The sequence below is a fragment of the Vanessa atalanta genome, chromosome 1 (genome assembly GCF_905147765.1).
Source record: "Vanessa atalanta chromosome 1, ilVanAtal1.2, whole genome shotgun sequence".
Lineage (NCBI taxonomy): Eukaryota > Metazoa > Arthropoda > Insecta > Lepidoptera > Nymphalidae > Vanessa > Vanessa atalanta.
Genome location: NC_061871.1, coordinates 13242854 through 13264456, shown reverse-complemented (window position 1 = coordinate 13264456; position 21603 = coordinate 13242854). Strand labels below are relative to the sequence as shown.

The 21603-nt window shown below is 31.0% G+C and overlaps 1 protein-coding gene across 1 annotated transcript in view; it reads left to right on the top strand.

Moving 5' to 3' along the window:
- The window catches only part of LOC125064978 (lachesin-like), an 80792-nt gene extending 73726 nt beyond the window's left edge, over positions 1 to 7066 (top strand). Inside the window, exons 3-9 of the mRNA XM_047672347.1 lie at positions 3272 to 3479; positions 3641 to 3799; positions 3887 to 4015; positions 4099 to 4392; positions 4489 to 4584; positions 6145 to 6255; positions 6557 to 7066. Of these exons, the coding sequence (XP_047528303.1) occupies positions 3272 to 3479; positions 3641 to 3799; positions 3887 to 4015; positions 4099 to 4392; positions 4489 to 4584; positions 6145 to 6255; positions 6557 to 6630 (1071 nt within the window). The 3' untranslated portion in view covers positions 6631 to 7066. The remainder of the gene's footprint in view (positions 1 to 3271; positions 3480 to 3640; positions 3800 to 3886; positions 4016 to 4098; positions 4393 to 4488; positions 4585 to 6144; positions 6256 to 6556) is intronic.
- Positions 7067 to 21603: the final 14537 nt, after the last annotated feature.

Genomic DNA, 21603 nt, shown 5'->3' with positions numbered 1-21603 from the left:
ATTCCACTTTCTTAATTGCTTAAATAATTAAACGAAACTTTACGGGTTACAATTTTACAGATGTTCAAAATTGCAATAGAACATTTCTTCGTCATGACCTTTGTCTAAATTTATATTTTTATATTAATCATTCATGTTATAAAGTTAATTAAATAATGGTTTAAGTCAACTTTATTTATATAATGCATCCCATATTATTTTAAGACCGAAGGAACGATGGATGAATTGTGTGAAAGAATGTTACTTGTGAGATGACGTCAGACAGAGAAGTATAGAAGAAGACACGCTGCGCCGACACGAAATAAAATTAGGATAAGGGCAGGAGGATGATGATGTTTTGCATAAATCTTAATTAATCGTTTCGTAATATTTTAGTTATCACAATTATATAGCAAACGAAAAAGATATATACTTGCATAAAATAGTCGTAGTAAATAGTCACCATTTAAGTGAATAGGTATTTTTTATTTAAAATATAAAGAATGTGTTAAGTACGCTGGTTACGAATGTAGATAGCAACTAATAGAACCAACAAGAGAATACTAAACATTACTTACCTATAGGTATTTATTATTTAAAAAAACACATTAATATCAATGTCAGGCCTCTATTTCATAATAAAATGTAGTGTATTGTTTGTTAACACTCGTAGTTATTTGAATATAAAATTAAAACGTGTTTAGATGTAATTCATTGTAAAAATTAAGTGTCTTTCATGATAGAACAGACTTCGTGCAGTCGAAAACTTACTGTTGGAAGTTTATCATAGTTTTTCGTATTTATACAATGATTACGCCGTTTCTATGAACATAATAGTAGCAGCTTGTAAATATTCCACTGATGGTCTAAGGCCTTGGTTCCCTATAGAGAAAAACAAGGTCCAATGCCCGAATATCATAATTTCAGTGAAAACATCTTAGTCTGGGCTGTTTTAGTTTGGAAAATCAAAACAATTTGTTAAGAACAAATCTCGAGAAGTATAAAATTTAAAATAGTTTGGAAATAATACGAAGAAGAAGAACTAGAAAAACAAGTTTAAAGTCAGAAATATATTCGGCTGTATACTGAATAGTTTTATATCATCCTTTACCTTACGGTGGTTTGTATATTATGTAAATTTGTATGCTTTACTTTTCATACTCTGAACCCTTTTTCACGCAACTTTTTAAAATATTTAAAAATATTTTACTTATTTTCTTCACGAGGATATTTCGGTTACATGATAACTGATAGTTTTGCCTGGAACCGTTTTACGTAAAAGTTCAAGCAATCAAACTGTTTAATATGACCAGTACTATAATAACATTTAATAGATATATCCATACAAAAATAGATAACAATACTTTTATCAATATAATCACATTTGCTTTTGAGCTACCTACATAATTTAGGTATTTAAAATAATGATGTGACAAGGGTGCATATAGTCGGGGCTAGAACGAGCGACGAGCTCCATCTCCTAATTCAATCAGTGCCGTGCAGACGGACACACCGTCGTGATTAGATTAGACGCCGGCCACAATTACGCAGATCAGATTTACAACCGCCGCCGTCGACGCCGCATCTACCACCTCCCGTTCCCTAACTTCCGAACGACTTTAATAAACACTAACGCTTTACTAATTTATTACTGGATTTTCGAAATAATTTCAATGCAAATCATTTCTATATATTAAGCCTTGTTTAATAACCCGGAAGCTTCAGGTTATAGCGAAGAGTCGGGCCGCCGTCATTAGAGGGGTTACCGTCTCATTGCATAATAAAATGGGCGAAGTTTCCTCAAGTCCATTATAAATTAGACAGCGGCTGAGAGCCGTATCACTTAAGATAGGTAAGATGTGACCCGGCACGAGTTTCAGCTAACAAACTTCTCTATATTGCTTCAGAAATCTTGATAAAAAGAACTATCCATGATTCAAACTTGAAGCTGGATTAAATAATTTTTATGAGCAATTAAAGAAACTTGGACTTTGAATTGCGATTCAAAATATTCCTAAAAAATCGTGGTATGCAAAAAAATACATTTTTTTATTCTAAAGTTAGTCTATTTTCGTTGTAATTCATCCAGATTTAAAAAAAAAAGTTATTTACCCCGTTTGTGATTATTAGTTTGTATGTTTTCTATGAAAGTTTTATCAAAGTTGCATCCATTAAAGTTAGCAGTCATGTCTTTGCTAAATGGAACGAATCAGTGTTATTTGACAAACATAAATGTGCGTAAGTACACACATTTGAAGTCCGTAAAAACCTTTCTGTTCATTACGCGAAATAGCTTCCGGCTCAAAATTAAAAGTGGCTGGATTGTTTCTAGTATAACAATCTCAGTGAAATGCATTTTAAGCGGTTAATGCCGTGGAAATTGGTGTGAAGCGGGGACGGGATGGCAGCTCCATGCAATTACACAGATGTCGCGAGAGGCGCCCGCACCGCGTCTAATGGCTACCCGTAAACGTTCAATTTTGCCAGCTATTAATGTTGTTTCATTTGTTCTACAAAGCCACGAACTCTAACCCTGCCTTTTGCTTTTCAGTGGTTTTTAAACTTTAAACTAAGTAAATTTGACATGGATAAAAATATTAGTTTCTAATATTTAATCGTGTTAATTATACTTATAAGTTAATTCAATGAGACACTGTGCAAAGAGTCAGTTGTAAATAGTATTTATTAATAAAAAATAAAAGCGGCAATCATCATTATAACAAACGATCACTTTCCCTTTTGAAAAATAAAATAGCTTAAAAGAAGTGATTCTTTAATTTCCGTTATGTCACTCGTCAAATTTAAACTCGATTGGATATCGCTTGAGCAATGTTCAGCGTCTTCGTACCCCACAAAAGAGACAAAGCTTATTTTCTTTGATTTAAAATCTTTCATACACTCAATGATTAAATTATGAATACTCATATAGCCAAATATTTTATATTTTTATTTTTATTTATCGTAATCATATTTTTAATCACTGTTTTTATATAAGACCTAATTTTATTTAACTAAAAACAATTAGGGTTTTAATAAAGAAGTGATATTTCGAAAACTAATACTCTTATTTTTAATTAATAGAATTATTTAAAGTTTCAATAAAATATTTGAATATTTAATTCAAAAATACATTGCTATGCCGAAACTTTTCATTATCAAACCCCAATTAATTTCTATCCTGTGCGGGTTTTTCTTTAAATTTAATAACATCTTATATTAAATAAAGTAAAAATACAACTTTGTTACAAATTAAAACATAAATCATCTAATCGGTAATTTTCTTGTTATGTAGGTAGCATGGATGCATTTCGAGCAGTCAGCCATTTTAACCGTGCACAACCACGTAATAACTCGCAATCCGCGTGTGAGCGTGACTCACGACAAGCATCGCACTTGGTTCCTGCATATATCAGACGTACGGGAAGAAGATCGGGGACGGTACATGTGCCAGATAAACACCGTCACTGCGAAAACGCAATTCGGTTATCTACACGTCGTTGGTAAGAAAAATGGAAATAACTTCTCTGTATTCAAATACTTAAAAATATAAAGAGATTTCGTATCTGAGTAGCAATAAGTTAAATGTTTTTAAATACAAATTACAAAGGTCTTATTGAGAATACATAAAAACATTCCAACAATAATTTATTGATGTTTACAGTGCCCCCGTCAATCGACGACTCGTTGAGCTCGAGCGACGTTATCGTCCGAGAGGGCGCTAACGTCACTCTGACGTGTCGCGCTAATGGCTCTCCTAAGCCTACCATCAAGTGGAAACGAGATGACAATTCAAAAATTTCCATCAGTAAAGGACATTCAGGTCAGATGTATTGATTTGTAATAGTAGTTTTTATTAAATTTACAAATTCAAGAGAACAAAATAAGTACCGATAATATATTTTTTTAGTTTCCGAATGGGAGGGCGAAGTATTGGAAATGGCGCGGATATCAAGACTGGATATGGGAGCTTATTTGTGTATCGCCAGTAATGGAGTACCGCCGACGGTTTCGAAGAGAGTCAAAGTTAGCGTGGATTGTATGTGAAATTACATTTAATATATTTTTAAATGTATTATTATATTTTATAATTTTAGCTGATGAATATTTATTTCTGTTTAGTTCCTCCTATGCTTTGGATCCCACACCAACTTGTAGGCGCTCCACTATACTACAACGTAACGTTGGAGTGCTTCACTGAAGCTCATCCTACATCTTTGAACTATTGGACTCGAGACGACGGTCATATGATCCACGAGAGTGCTAAGTACCACATGGAGAACACAATTGGAGCTCCTGCTTATAAAACTCATATGAAGTTACTCATCAGGCACATCGTCACTGAAGACTATGGTACTTATAAGTGTGTAGCAAAGAATCCGAGAGGAGAATCAGATGGAACCATAAGACTATACAGTGAGAATCATTTTCCTATAATTGTATTGATTTTTTGTTTAATTAGATAAACGTATCATGTGAGAAAATATATTAACATAAAATAAATACTTTAAGCGTCATCACCACCGACAACGACTCCAGATCCCAGAGCCATTACAGTACTTCCACCATCAAAACCTCCGCGTCGGGATACACCACTTACAGATAAAGGTAATTCATTATATAATACGTAACAGCAAGTAAGCTTTGTTAATTAACAAAGAGCTTATTTAGAGCAAAGAAATATGGAATCGTAATAAAAAGCGTATATTTCCAGAATGTAAATCAGAACATCAATAAATTCCCTGGTACGAGTGGAATGGGTTTATTTTTATCGGGTATCGTTGCCGATAAAATGCATTCAAACAAGATTTTTATGCCAGTGATTTCGTTTATTAAGAGATAATAATACCTTTACGAGTTGTATCCCACGAGATCGTTCAGTTTATTTTCATTGTTTGCTGCTGTTTCGGTTATTATTAGTGGTCGTTATGTATGTTTATAGATCATAAACTATTACGACGTTTTGCTTGTTGTGAAGCTGTTAACTGGCTTCGAATGTTATAGTCTCATAAAGCACAAACAAATCGTTGTATACGCAAAGCCTTTACGGAAAGTATACACAAACTTATAATTATTTTTATACGCCTTAATATTTAAATAAGCATAAAGCAAGTCCAATTATATTGTAAACATTTTTTACATTTTATTGGTAGTTAAATATATATTGGTCAATTAAAAATATCTACTCTAATTTTATACTTTTGAGCACTTAATATAACATAAAGTTTAACATTTTAACCACTCACGATCAAAACAGGATGTTACGTAAGTGTAATCGTGTTATGGTCTAGTAATACCAGGGACTCATAAGTTGTTCGGTGCGCGTCATTACTCCGCCGTTATTGGGAAGTTGGGCATTTTCCCGGACATGTTGCCACTCGGCGGACAACGACAACATCTTGCGCGACAACCTATTACAGCCAAGTGTCAACTTGTGCCTTCCCTTTTACGAACCTAGCAATTTTTATTTTTCGACGTATAAAAAAGTTCTGAAAATTAATTTACAAATTGTTATGTGAAATATTATTGAACTTAACTTTAAAATGTTGTCTTATTCACGCAAATTGAATTGGACTTTCATTTATGAGACTTCAATTGACATTTCTACCAATAAAGTTCAAAATTGTTAGTGGTTTTTAAATTCAATCAATTTTGTATGCACATGAACTTGAAAAATCCATTTAGACGACAACGATTGTAAGTTTTGCGGCGGGTTGTTTTTGCACGGGCGGCGACGCGGCGCGGATAGGACATCGACCGCTATTCTGTTTTATTTTTTGCTTCCATTACGAATTTACGGCTAGGCCAGCCACTCGACAATATTGCGCAACTTTTCAATATCGTCCGGCCGAGCGCTCGGTCGTACCCTTGCCATTTTGAATCATTCCTTAGCCTAATGAGTGTTGTACTACTTATGATCATACCGTTTCAATATAAATTCTATCTATTGAAATACTTGATAAATGTACTTTAATATTAAAACTTCGTATAAGATTTATAGTGTACGAATCATAGATTTGACTTCTTATTTTTCTAGTTATAATCTTTTGATTTGAATTACATTTCTTTGTAAATATTTAAAGTTAACGATCACAACGTTTTAATAAGAAAACATGGTTAATTAGTGGAAAATAAAATAAAGCTATGCTCAATCACATGTCTCCCCAGGAACGAAGTATCAATCGAACTTGAACGAGATCGATAAGGGGAAGCAAAAGTCTGACGAGGGTGGCGGGAAGACGCATCTTAACTGGGTGGGTGGTGCATCACAAGTCACAGGTAAATACTTTCATTAAATTTACCAAAAATCCAAATTATAAATATTATAACGGGAATTTAAAAATAACATTCTAGTAATATTCTATACTACATATTGTTTTTTGTCTATTTTACTTTCATAAAAAATAATAATAATATATCGTGTTTTATATTTTAATATGTTTTGAATGTTAAATCTTAAAACACTAGTACTTTGAATATGTTAAGTAGTTCTCTAACACATGCAAAACAATTTTAAAGTTTGTTGGATTATCTCCACCGGTTCGTAACGATGTTATTATAACAACAATCTATCTTTCAGATAAGGCAGATTTGAGAAGAAACCATCCACTGATTTTAGTTTTAATCTTTGCCTCCTGGTATTATTTAAATTAATTTAAAAGCACCTATTATATATGATAAAAGATACACTGTCCATAAATCATGTAACCGTAAATTACGCGCTGTAATAATAATAATAATGATTTTTGAGAGCAACTTAACTTTTACAATTGTATATTTATATTGCACTTGTCGAAAATATTTGTAATCTAACGCGATACCTACATAAGGTATTTGTTAAAACACTATAAGTTCGCACTGTCCCATATCCGCTTAGCTGTAACACTGTATCAAGGAGTATTTATATTTTAGGTAATATTATAAAAATAGCCTAGTGTATTACAACATTTTACTCTATACAGAGTTCGAAAAGGCTCTCGAGTCTCGAGATATTAATTTATATGATTTTGGATTTTTCTCGAAAACAGGTAACGTAGTTTTAATAAATTAGAGGCATCGTTAAATCTCTTAGATGAGAGTAAAAATTAAACAGTCGATATAAAGTATATATATTTATATATTTATTGTGTATAAATGTTGTTGTTAATTATATACTATCTATAATTATTATTATGTATAAAAGTTCCTTAATAGCGAACCCACGATTTAGCAGACTTAAGAAAATATTAATTTTACATTTTTTAGAATAATTCGGATTTGTATTATTTAAACACTAACTATGGATTTTAATTATGTTGATGAACTGTTTTTGCTTCATATTTATGAAGAGTATGTCTGCTAAAGAGTGAATATATTTAATTCCGAATCGTCGCACGTGTAATAATAAAAATAAAGTGCACAATTATCATAACAATTATTTTTATTAATAGACTAAGACTGAATAAAATATTTATTAATTTAAATTAGTGTGGAAAAATATATCGCTTATTTAGTCATGTTCGCTGTGATTTGTAATGCCAACAAAATAAATGAATAAATAACCATTTTATTATTAATATTAAAAAGTTTGCTACATCAAATAAACAGATACAATCTACTATGGGGTACACGAAGAAGTTTTTAGTTGGATTATATTATGTAAAAAAAAAATTATAACTTATATTTATTTCATTCAATAATTTTACACAAAGAAAATTAAGAAATATAAATTATAGAAACGGGAACATACTTTTATTTTGTTCGTGGCCAGTTAACGTCGTCTTACATCATCGGCGACACGTAAACTTAGGATATAATTAATATTTCTTACAGTGCCGAATGTCTATGGGGCTTTGGATCCATCGTGACTTATTTCTAAGTCTGCCTAGATAAACATATGAAATAAATATTGGTTTATGAAATAAAAATTGCTAGTCTCATTTAAACTCTCGTTTTTAGTAATATTTATTTCACTATTAATGTCAACCTCGCAAATATGTAGATTATATAATTTATACTAATGTAGTAAATATTTGCTTGTCTAATACGTGTCGTACAAGGCTTGCAATGTCGTTGTTTTTTTTTTTTGTTTTAATTAGCAATTGCATATTATATTAAATACAATGAAATATCGGCTCTTGTCTCAGGTTTGTGATAACAATATTGTTCTATTCGTTATAATTTTAAATACCTCGAGTAGCGAAACTAGCACATGAAAACTCCATGCTAAGCGAAGTTACCCAAATTGAAGCGAACATGGAAAACAAAATCTTTTGCCAACAAAATGCCAATGTCTGGAATTATATAGCGACTAGCGACATAAAAGTTTGAAAATAATATTTATTTAATTTTTCATTTGTATATAACGAATATGTTTAATATACATTTGTTTTGTCCGTTAATTAATCCATGTTACTTTTTCCATACAAATCCCGAAGCCCAGATTTCTTCTGTCAATTAAAGTTTGTATAAGATACGTATAATATGTAAATGTTAAAGTTAACATGTTGCCAAATTGCTACTTTATAAGGAAAGCTGCATAGATAATATTGTTGTAAATATAATTAAGCCAAGCCATGGGGTGTGTTTTTAATAACAGAGTGTATTGATTGTTCACGACTGCATTGAATGAGATGTAAACATATGAAGTACTCGCGTGTCTACACGTGACGATATTACAGAGTAGAAAATAAATAAAGCTTGTTTTAAAGAAGCCGTTTTTTTTTCTTGTTGTTTTCTTATGATATTTATCCCCGAACAAAATCCTACATAGTTAATTAATATTTTTCTTGTTTCTTGAAGTTCTCAGTCCGTTAACTAAAACTCTCGAGGAATTTTGATATCATCTAATGCCCAGCAGATTTGTTTTGATGCCGTAATCACAATTTAAGTTAAGAAAGTTTACATCCATCATACTTTGATGGTCCAAAATGCTTACAAACAATCTGCGGCAGTTCTTCAAAGATTAGGGGCTGGCTTTGGGGCGCCGAAAAGGCTCCAACTACGTATGGCCACCCGCCAACTCTCGTGAGCCAATCTAACTTCTTTTAAATGTGTTTTTGATGTAAAGAACACATTACGGCACGCATCGCTTCCCGCACACAAATTTTTAAACTAATTTAGCTTTTGATTTATTGATCGTTGACTTTGATCCTACTTTAAATTTCTTAAGATAAAAATGTTATAGCGAGCGCCTTCGGTGAAGAATGTTCACACAGGCAATTTTATTTATTTCTAGTTCAAAGTAAAAATTTAAACAACGGTCACTTAATACCCCATTGCTGGGCCTCGTCTCCCTTTCAAGGAGAAGTTTTGGAGCTTATTCCATCACGCTGCTCCATTGCGGGTCGGTGGATAGGTTAGGTTAGTTTTTACACACATGCAGTTTTCCTCTCGATGCTTTCCTTCACCGTCGAGCCTGAGGTGAAGTATAAACACAAATTAAACACAGGAAATTTCAGTTGTGTTTGCCGGGGTTTGAAACCGCAACTATGGGTATGGTTAAGATGCACACGTTCTAACTACTGGGTCATCTTGGCATGTACATATACACATATTTTTAATATTCGTCTATATAAATATTGATAAAAATATTCATTTGATATTTTATTTAGATTAATATTTGCTTAAAAATTAATTAACTAATAGTAGTACATATCAAATCAGTTAAAGCGAAACAATAATATAATGAAAATAAAAGTAAGTGTAATATAAAAGTTAAGAGGTTTAAAAGATAATTTTAATTCCTATTAAATAATTAAACATTAAAATTAAAAAAAGTCCTGTACGTACATGTATTTTACACTTGCAAAATAATGATTTATGCCAACTGTATCGAAATTCATCATATATTCATTATATATTTGTTCTTTAATCTAAAACATTAATATAGATCCTTATTGTTCTCGTGTGAAGCTGGGATGTATTTACAAAATAAATAGGTCTATATACATAATTGATTAGTTATGGAACATTAGACTTTTGACAGATTAGATTTTAATTGAAAATAACAAACATCAATAGTGCACTTAGGATCTTTTTAATTTGATACATGATATTTGTATTGGCTACCTTATTACTTAGCGGACGACACAGTAGGCGTGTTGAACTTCCGTCGCGGCCGGATATACGAACATGAGCAAATAAAATTAGCGTTATAACCTAGCTATGTGCTGTTGTAGTATATTTGTCAATGAGGTATATAAACACGATTAATTGCTTAAATATACTATAGAATAAAAAAAGCACAAACTTTAGGTAAAAAGGAAAACGACATAAGAATGAAATTAAAATTATGACACCGAAAAAAAAAACTATATAAACCTAATAAATTATTTAATACCTTTAGTTTATATAATTGAGAATTCTGAATACTCAAAATAATAACAGTTTTCTTGTCGATGAACACAAAATTCAAAATCTATCGTTATTAATTATCCATAACAAGTATATTAAAATAAAATTTAGCAATAGGCAAAGTTGACAAAATATTTTCACAATTTGTTACAGAAACGACGTATACTTTGCCCCAGGAAGGATGTAATTACTTCGCGGATGGGGAAGCTCAGTGCTGTAAACTTAACTTTTGGTTTCTATAAAATGATTATCACTAATTCTACAAAATAAAATATTTATTGATAAACATACGACTACGAAAAAATTATCTATGACATAAAAAATCATCGACGACGACGAAGGCAAAATATCTAATGTAATATCGATCAATTTCATTACAAAGGTTTAAGTTAGGAGAAAAAGGCTTCTTATTTGATAACGCATAAGATGGATAAGCCTTTATTGAATTTCGCAAAATTCACAATCCAAATAACAGAGCTTCTAACAAAACTGATATAAAATAACATATCATAACATAAAACCTTCTTGAAATGTACTACAATAAAAGTAATTTGATTACGTTTTATTAGCTAAAGACTACTTTATTAAAATAACAAAAGTGAAAACAGTGTAATAGGGTTTTGTCAGTCGTCTCGTTACGCTCCACATAGAGGCGGCCATAATTTCCAGGAGGCAAATTAATCCGAGCACGGGCGGCCTGATCGGCGCCGGTCAGCGCGTCCTCGCATACTAATGCTATTGTTTATCGAAGGGGCTAATCTGTGCGTACCAGCCGTTACTGTCCACTCTCGATATTATAACGGATCACTTTCAGCCTTCTCTAATCCGACTGCCTTGCTCAAACGGATTTACCGATCAATGTCACTATTTTGTTTTTTTTTATCAATCGTTGTCAAATGTCAAATATTCGATTAGTAATCAAATATTTCACGTACTTTTTAATTCATTGAGTTTAGTTAATGGCATAATTAGCAAATGTAATAAATTCTATCATTCTACGTTAAATATCTACTTTTATAAATGTTTCGACATTCTTGGATGATACGATGATTCCAAATTTTGGGAAAACATTTCTTCGAGTTTTCGCGAAAACATTCCTCAATCTTACACACTTGATTGTGCGAAATTAAAACAAAGCCGACTCTGAATGGACTTTTCTTGTTGTATGCGATTATTTTTTAAAAGCCGAAGGCGCGTACTTGTCACATCATGTATCACACATCCCGTAGCATTGAATGCTCTCGGTTTTCGGTTTCATTGATAAACAACCTAATTTTTAGATTTGTTGTTACCGATAGGACAATTGCCTACTTATTATTATATATTGGCTACAACTTTATTAAATATTTGCACGGACACGATATATCTCATTTAACTTTTTTTCTTTTTATTAAATCTAATTAGATTTTTTTATTAATAATGTAAAACCTTATTCTATATTATTTAAACATTACCATTACACTAAACAGGACACATACATTTATATTTATTTGAATATTAATTTAAACATTATTTAAGAGTATTCTTAATTAATACTAAAATAAGATAAAACAAAAAAATATCCATAACGTTATATAAATGGGTAAAAATCAAATGTTACACATTCTCCTATCGGCCATCGTAACATGTGTTAAGTTGTAAAAAAGTCGTCTCGTACTGAGTGATAATAAAGGTAAACCCTCTGCGGCACCTTTATTGTTATCAAATAAAAATAATCCCGGGATTTTTCGGGATGATCGTAAATTATGACCGAATCCGCAGGGGCGGCTGCGGCCCGCGTGTAACGGATCTCGGCTCTAAAGTGTTGGCTTCCTCGACATGCTATTATGTCTTGTGAGAGAGGAATAAATAAGAGATACGGCACGTTTTATTTGCAATGATTTACAGTACTATTGTTACTTTTCGTGTTTGGCTAACATTATATGATCGAATCAAAAACATTCGAGATGAAATAATTAAAAAAGTATATTTTATCAAAAAACGCCAAATTGTATTAATTTACTTGTTTTAAATAACAAATTATAGTAAACAGCAAAAGTAGTTCCTTCCACATACGACCTATTTTTTCACACGTAAGTTACCTATCGAAACTGAGTTTTTAATTCAAACATTTTACATCTCAAAGATGAAATGATTCTATTTAAGAAATAATATTCTAAGGCCTTCCCTTTCGTGACATTTTGCTAAAATATAAAAGATTTAAAAATACAGATGGTTCTTACTAGGGCTCGCGAAACCGTTTCTCTAATGTAGTACTTATTTTGAGTATTCATTTCAAAATAATTTATTGCTCAGTGAAACTTATTTAAATACGAAACAATAATTAACTTTTTATCTATAATATAGCATAAAATGAAAAATATTTTAATAAACAATCGTTAGAAGGCACCGATGTAAGTAATAGAGGTAAAAAGATATCCAAATAGCATTAAATTAACGCGATGACAAAAAGAATACGCCATGATCCGATAATAATGGGGGCCGACAAACATTTTTGGTGGTGTGAAGCGCTGAAAAGCTACCGATACCAACAAAAGTGGCAACTGAAACTAATGAATTATTCATGACAACGGTGCGGTGCATGTTCTATCACTGTTTTATCTATTGCGGGGCTTACGGTTGCGGTCCACCCTCCCCATACCGCACCCCCGCAAGGGTTAACTACCTTGCAACCACCAATTTTCTGCCGTTTGAGAAGACTAGATAAGCTTCATGTCGCAAATAAACATTACCGTAATGTGACCGCCGACGCAATTACTATTAAACAAAAGCCAGTTTATTTATTCATTTCGTAAGGTTTTTCTCGTTTACAGCTAATTATATTTGCTGTTAACGGTAAACGGTAATATTAAATGCGGTGTTCTTCTATTTGGCTGGAACGTTGTATTCATTCGACTATATTAAGCTTGTCTTAAAAACACGGACGTCACGGGAGACCGAATATATATATATATAAGTGAAACAGACTTGAAGGTTATTGAAATAATTTATAATTAAAGAGAACTGTAGATAAATATGGAGTGACGTAAATACATAGAGTTTCTTCAATAAAATACATTGATACATTTTTACTGAGTGCAGTAGACACTTTAATCGAAATATATTCCTAGTATGTTGTATACGGTATACGCGCCACGCACCAAAATGAGAGTGAAAAATAAGAGATGTCTGTTAAGAATTGCTTGTAAATAGAAAAGTAAATGTATATGAAAAAATGAAAAAAAATAATTGAAGTAAATATATTTAGAATAACGTATAGCAATAAAAAAAACTGTCAGTGTGGGCCACGACTTTCAAGAACGATGACGAGCTACAACTTTAGCGAAGATCTGCTGATGTTTGGTAAATAATAAAATTTGTAAACCACAATACCAAAAAAAAATGAATGACAGATTAGCCAGACGGCATAAGAGAGCGATCCAGTATTAGGAACGTCAAAAGATGTTTCACATGTAAAAAAAACTAATATAATTTATTTTAGTGCGTGAACTACATTGTTCTTTCGACTTTAGAAGATGTGAATCATTGAAATGAAATAAATGAAGGTGAAATAATGTCAATGATTGTTTAATTTAAAGATACTGTTTAAATAATACTGCTTCGTTGATCTCATCGCTAAATTAACGAGGCAGTTAATAAGGCTAGCCAGTATTAGGGCAACACATTCCGGGATCATAGGTTCAAATCTTAGTTCGAACTAAGGACTGTAGGTAGCAACCGGTACATAATGATAATTATAAATGAATCATATGTAAAAATATTTTCATCATCCTTATAGTGGTCAATGAGAAAGAATGATCTTCTGTGTTAAAAATTGAACCAATTAAAAGGAAGTGCAATATATCTGTGACAGGCGCCTTATTGCAGCCGGAGACGCGGCGTCGCCGGGCTTCCCCGTAAACAAGATAAAACCGCTCACCTCGTCCGGGACACGGTATTCTCGACATATAAATCTGCACAGATTTCTTTACGTGATCTTACTTGACCTCGTGTGCTAGAACTACTACAGCTACTATATTTTGAAAACGTAGAAATATAAACAAAGGTTTTTTTTTTTTTATTGGGTTTTTTATTTGGATTATTTTAGTATAACTATAGTCGTGGCCAAATATTTTTGGTATATTTTTGTTTTAATTATATCCTAGCTAAGGGTTGGCTTAGTTTTATAATTCAAGTTTAATATCACTATGATTTAAATGACGATTAGTCATTGCAGAACCATTTAATCCTAATTTATAATTTTTTTATGTAACAGTTTTAATAAATCTGAAAGCACAAGAAAAAAAATGTTTAACGATATGAATCGTACATGATTAAGAGCTTCTATGTTCGTCCTTGATGACGATAAAATTTCAAACTCAAATATGACTCTACTATCATTATCATCATCGCTATAGTAAAATGCAAAGATTCAATTCCAACAGTATGTAGAAGTTATTATTTGTAATTTACACCCTCTAGTTTATACGGGTCTTATGCCACATATTTTATAAATCTGAAAAAATAGTGGCTAAATAACGTGACGTTGAAATTTCTTTACATCGTATAAATTGCAAGTCTACGGAACCTTTACATCCAATCCATGATTTCCTAGATGTGACACAAACTTCCTGAATTCTGTTTGAAAAGGGAGCTTACCTAAAATTGCTTCTATAATAATTACTAACATATCAAAGCGTACATATTATAAAGGTGATAAGTTTTTTTTTATGGGCGGACGAGCATATGGGCCATCTGATAGTAAGTGGTCACCACCGCCCGTACACAATGGCGCTGTAAGAAATATTGCGCCACCAACCTGTATTTACACTGGTTCACTCACCTTTCAAGCCGGAACACAACAATACTGAGTACTGTTTACTGGCGTTAGAATATCTGATGAGTGGGTGGTACCTACCCAGACGGGTTTGCACAAAGCCAAAAGCCAAAAGTAAAAAAAAGTTATTTATTATTGACATTGTATAAAACAGGGCAAGAAATAGACCGGGGCAGAGATTGATTTGATAAGACTTGCAGTGAAGAGAGTAAAACGTTACAACAGTGCCAAAAGTCAAACCGCCGAAACATATAACCGGTGGCAGCTTTACATTTAATTCAACACAACAGTGTTCAAAACAATACATGACGATATAAATGCTCTTATGAGACTTTTTTTCTCGCTGGAAAAACGCATGCAGTTATACGAGTATGTAAGACTAGCCAGTGACTCTCCGTCTCATCGGCGGGCTTCACTTGCTTCGCTTTAGAATGCTAACGTGACGGACCTTTCTTCTATAAGCCTACTTGCTTGAAGTATTTAGTAAGTAAGTATTTTTGATATACATCCGCACAGTGTGCAGAGCATCTTGCCATTTTTGTGTTGGACTATATAAAGCTTAGAATAAGGCATCTGCGATATCGTATAAGGTCAAATATATTGAAGATCTGTTATATTTAATCATCTATACTTCTATTCAAATATTATAAAATACAAAAGGAACTCTGTTTGTCTGTTTGATTATTGCTCTTTCATGACCAGTCCACTGAACTGAATTTGATGAAATTTGGCTTGAACTTCAAAAAGCAGACTAGGCTAATTTATATGCCGTACATCTGACGACCAACTCCAAAATGCGAGTTAAGCCGCGAGATACAATTTGTATTTTATATTTTCATTATACCTACAAAAACAAAAAATATTATTTCTGATTTACAATAAAACCATCCGAGGTCGATCTAAATGTAGGCTTTAAGTCCTCTATATATTTTGTTACTTGAAAATATAATTTGAGAGATAATTCGAAGTAAAGTTTGCTTTAAATCGGTTTAGCGATTTCCAAGCTCTTAAGGTTTATGCAGTTTTGAAAGGATCTCAGCTTCTGACAGTTAGAAACTTCGAGATTGAGTTCAAATATTTAGTTTGTTGGTACGGAGTCTAAAACTTGAAGATCTAATGATAACCAGGTCACTTGTATCGAGCTCTACATTTTTATAGACATGAAACGTTTTTACCTTTCTAAGAGTATATTTTTACAACTTTTTTATTTTTCAACAAATAAATATAATGTATAAAATAAAACTTCAATTATTATTAATTTATAAACTAATCTTTTCAAATTATAAGTAATGTATCATCGTCGTTGAAAAGTAATTATATTTCCTTCTGTTAACTCAAACAAAGACCAAAAGTCAAAAATATTTTTTTACGATACACATAACAGAAATTTGCAGATTTTAAAAAAAATATGTAACAAATGACTTTTTCTCTAGGACCAATAATTGTGTTTATATGTGTTGTGCATAAATCCCTACATTAATAAGTAATTGTGCAATTTATAGTAAATCATTTTTTTATTTGTTTTCGAGAAGAATTCACTGATATGCAAATATCAACAGTAATAGTATAGAGTTTCAACTCCATTAGATTAACGAGTTAAAAACGAATACAAAACAGAGAAACATTCATTTTCATATATTATATATACTTAATGTAAAAATTTAACTTTTATTTAAATAAAATTTATTGATATCATATGTGCTAACCTATACCATAAACAATATATTAGAGAATATAAAAAAACCATGTAAATCAAATGTTAATAGCAACTAAACTACGAGAACTTACATAAGCATATAATATACAGAAATCCTGTGAATTTACACAGAAAATGTTCGTATAAAATACGTACAGAGATACTTGCCAACGTTATAGATCTAATCAAATCAGATGTCAACTGGGAGCTTGGAGTTGGAAGATCACATTGATAGAAGCCGCCTAGCCGTCTGCGCACCATAAACAACTTAAGCAATTAAACTTTTATTCGGAAGTCGATATTCCTCTGCATTTTTAATATTTTACTACAAATCAAATTTTAAAGTAACATATAATTCTAATCTGTATGTAGACACAAGAAGATGAAGTTTTGTCAAATATTATAAACTAGCGACCCGTCCGGCTTCGCACGGGTGCATTGCTGATACTAAATAAATATCTTTATAAACATGTTCAAAACTTTTCTGGCCGTCTAGAAGCCGCTATATACCTGCATTTTAAAGCTTTTTTTCAAGATCTTTTTAAGGTGTACAATACTGTAGTACATTATTTTCGTCTATCTCATGTTTATTTACGATATCATATTAGAAAACTCCACAATTATCAGTGTTTCTCTACTATATTTTACACGTATTATATTTACCTTCCTCTTGAATCATTTTATCTATTAACCAACAAAACACATCAAAATCCGTTGCGAACTTTAGACCTAAGCAAACACAGGAACAGATAGACATATGATAGGAATAGATAGAAGCAACATTGTTTTATACTATGTAAAATGATAAATATGAATCTATGATTAAAGTATTTCCTGAAATAAACTCATACGAGTAAATTATTATATTCATATATATTATTTGGTCTCGTGTGCATAAATATTAACATGACCTTTTTAGTCAAAATAAAGGTCCAATTCCCATCACACACACAAAATATCTCAAAGGTCTTAAAATATAATTCAAATCTAAATCTCCTTGTTGTAAATACATGATCAAAAATACATAGGCATAGGGTATATTGACATACCTAATATCTTAAAGCAAATAAGTTAGTTAGTAAGAGTTAAATATAAATATAATAAAAATAGTTAATAAAAACTGCATCTTGAAAGATCCTTTTTTTAAGCTCATAAGAAATATTGTGTTATAATAATTTGAAATTATACTTTTTTACGACTTTCTATATATTTATTTAAAAATCAGCTATATCTCTTAACTTGAATTTAAAAATGAACATACGTACATATCGACACTATAACAATTTTCAAAATAACCGATTGGTCATACTCGTAGATAGATATTTTGCATGGCTTTCAAATCTATTGCACGGCAAATTTCTTTACTGTATCGCTTTTCAGCAGTTGTATATCACAATTGGGAGCATACTTTATTGAGTTTTACTTTTATTTAACGTATTTACATGTGCAATTTAACCGTAAACAGCGAAATATAATAGTTTACTTGGTGGTAGGGCTTTGTGCAAGCCCGACTCGGTAGGTACCACCCACTCATCAGATATTCAACCGCCAAACATCAGTACTCAGTATTGTTCTGTTCCGGCTTGAAGGGTGAGTGAGCCAATGTAATTGCACGCACAAGGTACAGGTTTTACGTCTAGAGTCAAGTCTGAAGGACAGCACACGAACATGAGCATCGCATCGTAAATAAATCATACGTAAATATAACATACAGACGACGACGTAATAAAACATAACAACAAAAGAAATAGTATTAAAAGTGAGGTTGCTCACTAAAAATCAAATTAAAACTTTTTGTTTTAATTCCACTAAAAGAAATCTTCTTTAAATGGGTTTTTTCGGAAGAATCTACACGATTATTTAAAAAAAAATGTAGGAGCCTATTAGAATAAAATATAATATTAATTTAAAGTTACAACACTCGATAAAATTCACTACTTAATGTATTACAAACTTTTATTTAAGTTAAGCCTTTTTGCCTTTTTTTGTCTATATTTCAACTGAAATATAAACGAGTTCTCGTCGATAGAGCTTAAATAACGCACACACTTGCTTGTGACATTACAACGTATATATATATGTTTTACACCATTATGTATATTATATACATATACTACTATATTACTATATGTATAGTAAATTTTAATTAAATAAAAACGTTATACATTTTTCGTGTAAATATGGATATTTGTATAAATATATTGGAGCAACACCTATCGAAACCGGCCATATCTGATATTTTGCCAAATCTTCAGAAGCTCGTATTTTGGCAACTTGTACAAGAATATCATATTAAGGTAATGATTTGGTTTAATACAGCTGTTTCTTATTGTTTCGGGGAAGTAATAGATAAAGCTTTAACAATATAAATATATACATACAAATAATAATTTTAAAATAAATAAAAAAGGCAATTAATATCGTGTAATATTAAAATATTAATTCTTTCAAATTTCGATTTTTATTATTCAAAATTATATCCTATATAATATTGCATAAAAAAATCGAAAATATCAATTTGAACTACATAATTTTGCAACTGGATCTGGCTCGCTGGCACTTTTAGATCATAACTAATATGCAATACTATTACATAAGTATAATAAACTCAACATGTCCGTTTATATAAATATAAATTATATTCGAAAGATTTAAAAAAAAGTAACATTAAAAATATTATTTTACTAGAAAAGATTTTGAGTTTGCATCACTTTTATTTTTCACATAAATTACGCACGTTACATTAATTTATACATATATTATTATATATATTACTTATGATAGGCCAAATATAGAAAAAAACAGCTAACGTAGAAATTAAAGATTAAAAAAACCATCTTCGCTTTTCGCTAAATTTTATTTTATTATTACATTATTTTACAGTCGCAACTATGTAAACTTGATGTCAATAAAACTGCGACATTTTTAAAACGACGTAGAAGCAAGTATGATCTATTAAGAAACGTAATAAAATGCTAAAATTTAATGTTACTGTTGAAAATCCTGTAATCATTTAATAAAAAGCGCTACGATAATTATATTAGAAAAACTTTATCAATTACTGTACCAAATTTAACTAATGTATTGGCATTACTATAATAAAAATATAACAATAAAAAAAAAGTTTTAATTAATCTCAATTTAATTCAGTTTGTCGATTTTAAAGACGAAATTTCAAATGTTATTGATAAAGTTATACAGCAAATTATAGATTTTATGTTTATTACCAGAATATGCTTTGCAAACTCACAAACTTGTTTACATAGAATTCTGATCGGGTTTTAGTTAGAATTATACATTCGTGGAAGTTGCCAAACGAATACTGTAGCACGTTGTCTAGGAAGTATCGTAGTTTGGATCCTAATTTTTGTCCCGCTCCAACAAGTTAATAATACGTTTACACAAAAATATACAATAACGTTGTTTCGAGGAAATTCTTATATTTAATAGCAAAGTTCGGGAGCAATTTACATAATTTTATGCTTTTGTTTTTATTTTAATGTATTTTTATTATGGTATAAAATCGGAATACTTTTATCCGCTACAATAATGTATATCATATAAAAACTAAGATTTATAATTGTATTAGAATGTTTTATTGAAATAAACTTAGGACTGAATAAAAACATCGCAAGCAGGGTCGAGGGTCCGGGAGGGAAGTGTGGCCAAGCTGACCGTCCGCACTCGTAAATCTCCCCGGCAATATGAGACGCCGCAACATCACAATAATCCCTTCCCGCTGCGATGCCATCGCTTCACATTGCACTACGATTTATTGGAATTATTACGATAAATTACCGAAGCAATTCAAGATATATACAAGTTTTCGTTATATATATACGCTATTGCTATATTCCAATCTTAAAATCAATTGAATACAAAAATCATTGTAAATCTTGTTCTTTAAAAGAGCAACTTTGCGAGTTTCTTGCAGTTTTTCTCGCTTTTCAAAACGGTAGTAGAGATGAAATATTCACAATTCAAAAATGCTTTATTGTTAAGTTGAATAAAATACATCTTATTAAATTTGAAAAGTTACGCTGACAAGTTCTAGAAGATTATTATACATATATTAGAAGATATTTTTCACCCTTTCGTCCGTTAATAGTTTCATTTGTTATAGCGATGTTTTACATTCGAGTAAACTTCGTAGATTTGTTGACGGATGATAGTTATAGTTATGTGCCGAGGCTGCGTAGGGGAAGGGGCGAACACGTTCTCATTATTCAAATGCATCGAAGCAAATTATGTTAATCTGGGAAACCTGTTCTGTTTCAGTAATAATAATATACAAACTTCCATAATTCGATTCGTTGTAGTTTTGATCAATCAGCATTGTTGTCCATTATTTCATCTTTGTAATTCATAAAGATTTGGTGTTTTAAAAAAAACATACTTGGACTTCCTTAAAATAAAAATAATATCTATAAAAAAAAAATCTATTGTATGATATCTTTATTTTGTTTTTTAATATTATAATTATATTTTTAATTGATTTATATTTTGTTTCTGGACAGTACTGTGACAATTTAAAAATCAATTACATAAATATTCCTGAAAGCGTAGAATGCGAAATAGGTATAGTATTGATTTATATACCGGGTAAGAAGAAGAACTACTCATAATGTTGTTAGTTATAATTGTAAATATTTTCCTAAATACACGTAATAATAAATAGATAAACTTAAATTTTAATAATATCCGCAAAAACAGGCCATACCATAGACATTAAATAAATTTATGCGCAAAGGTGCAGCTGTCAGAAATAATATAAAGGAAA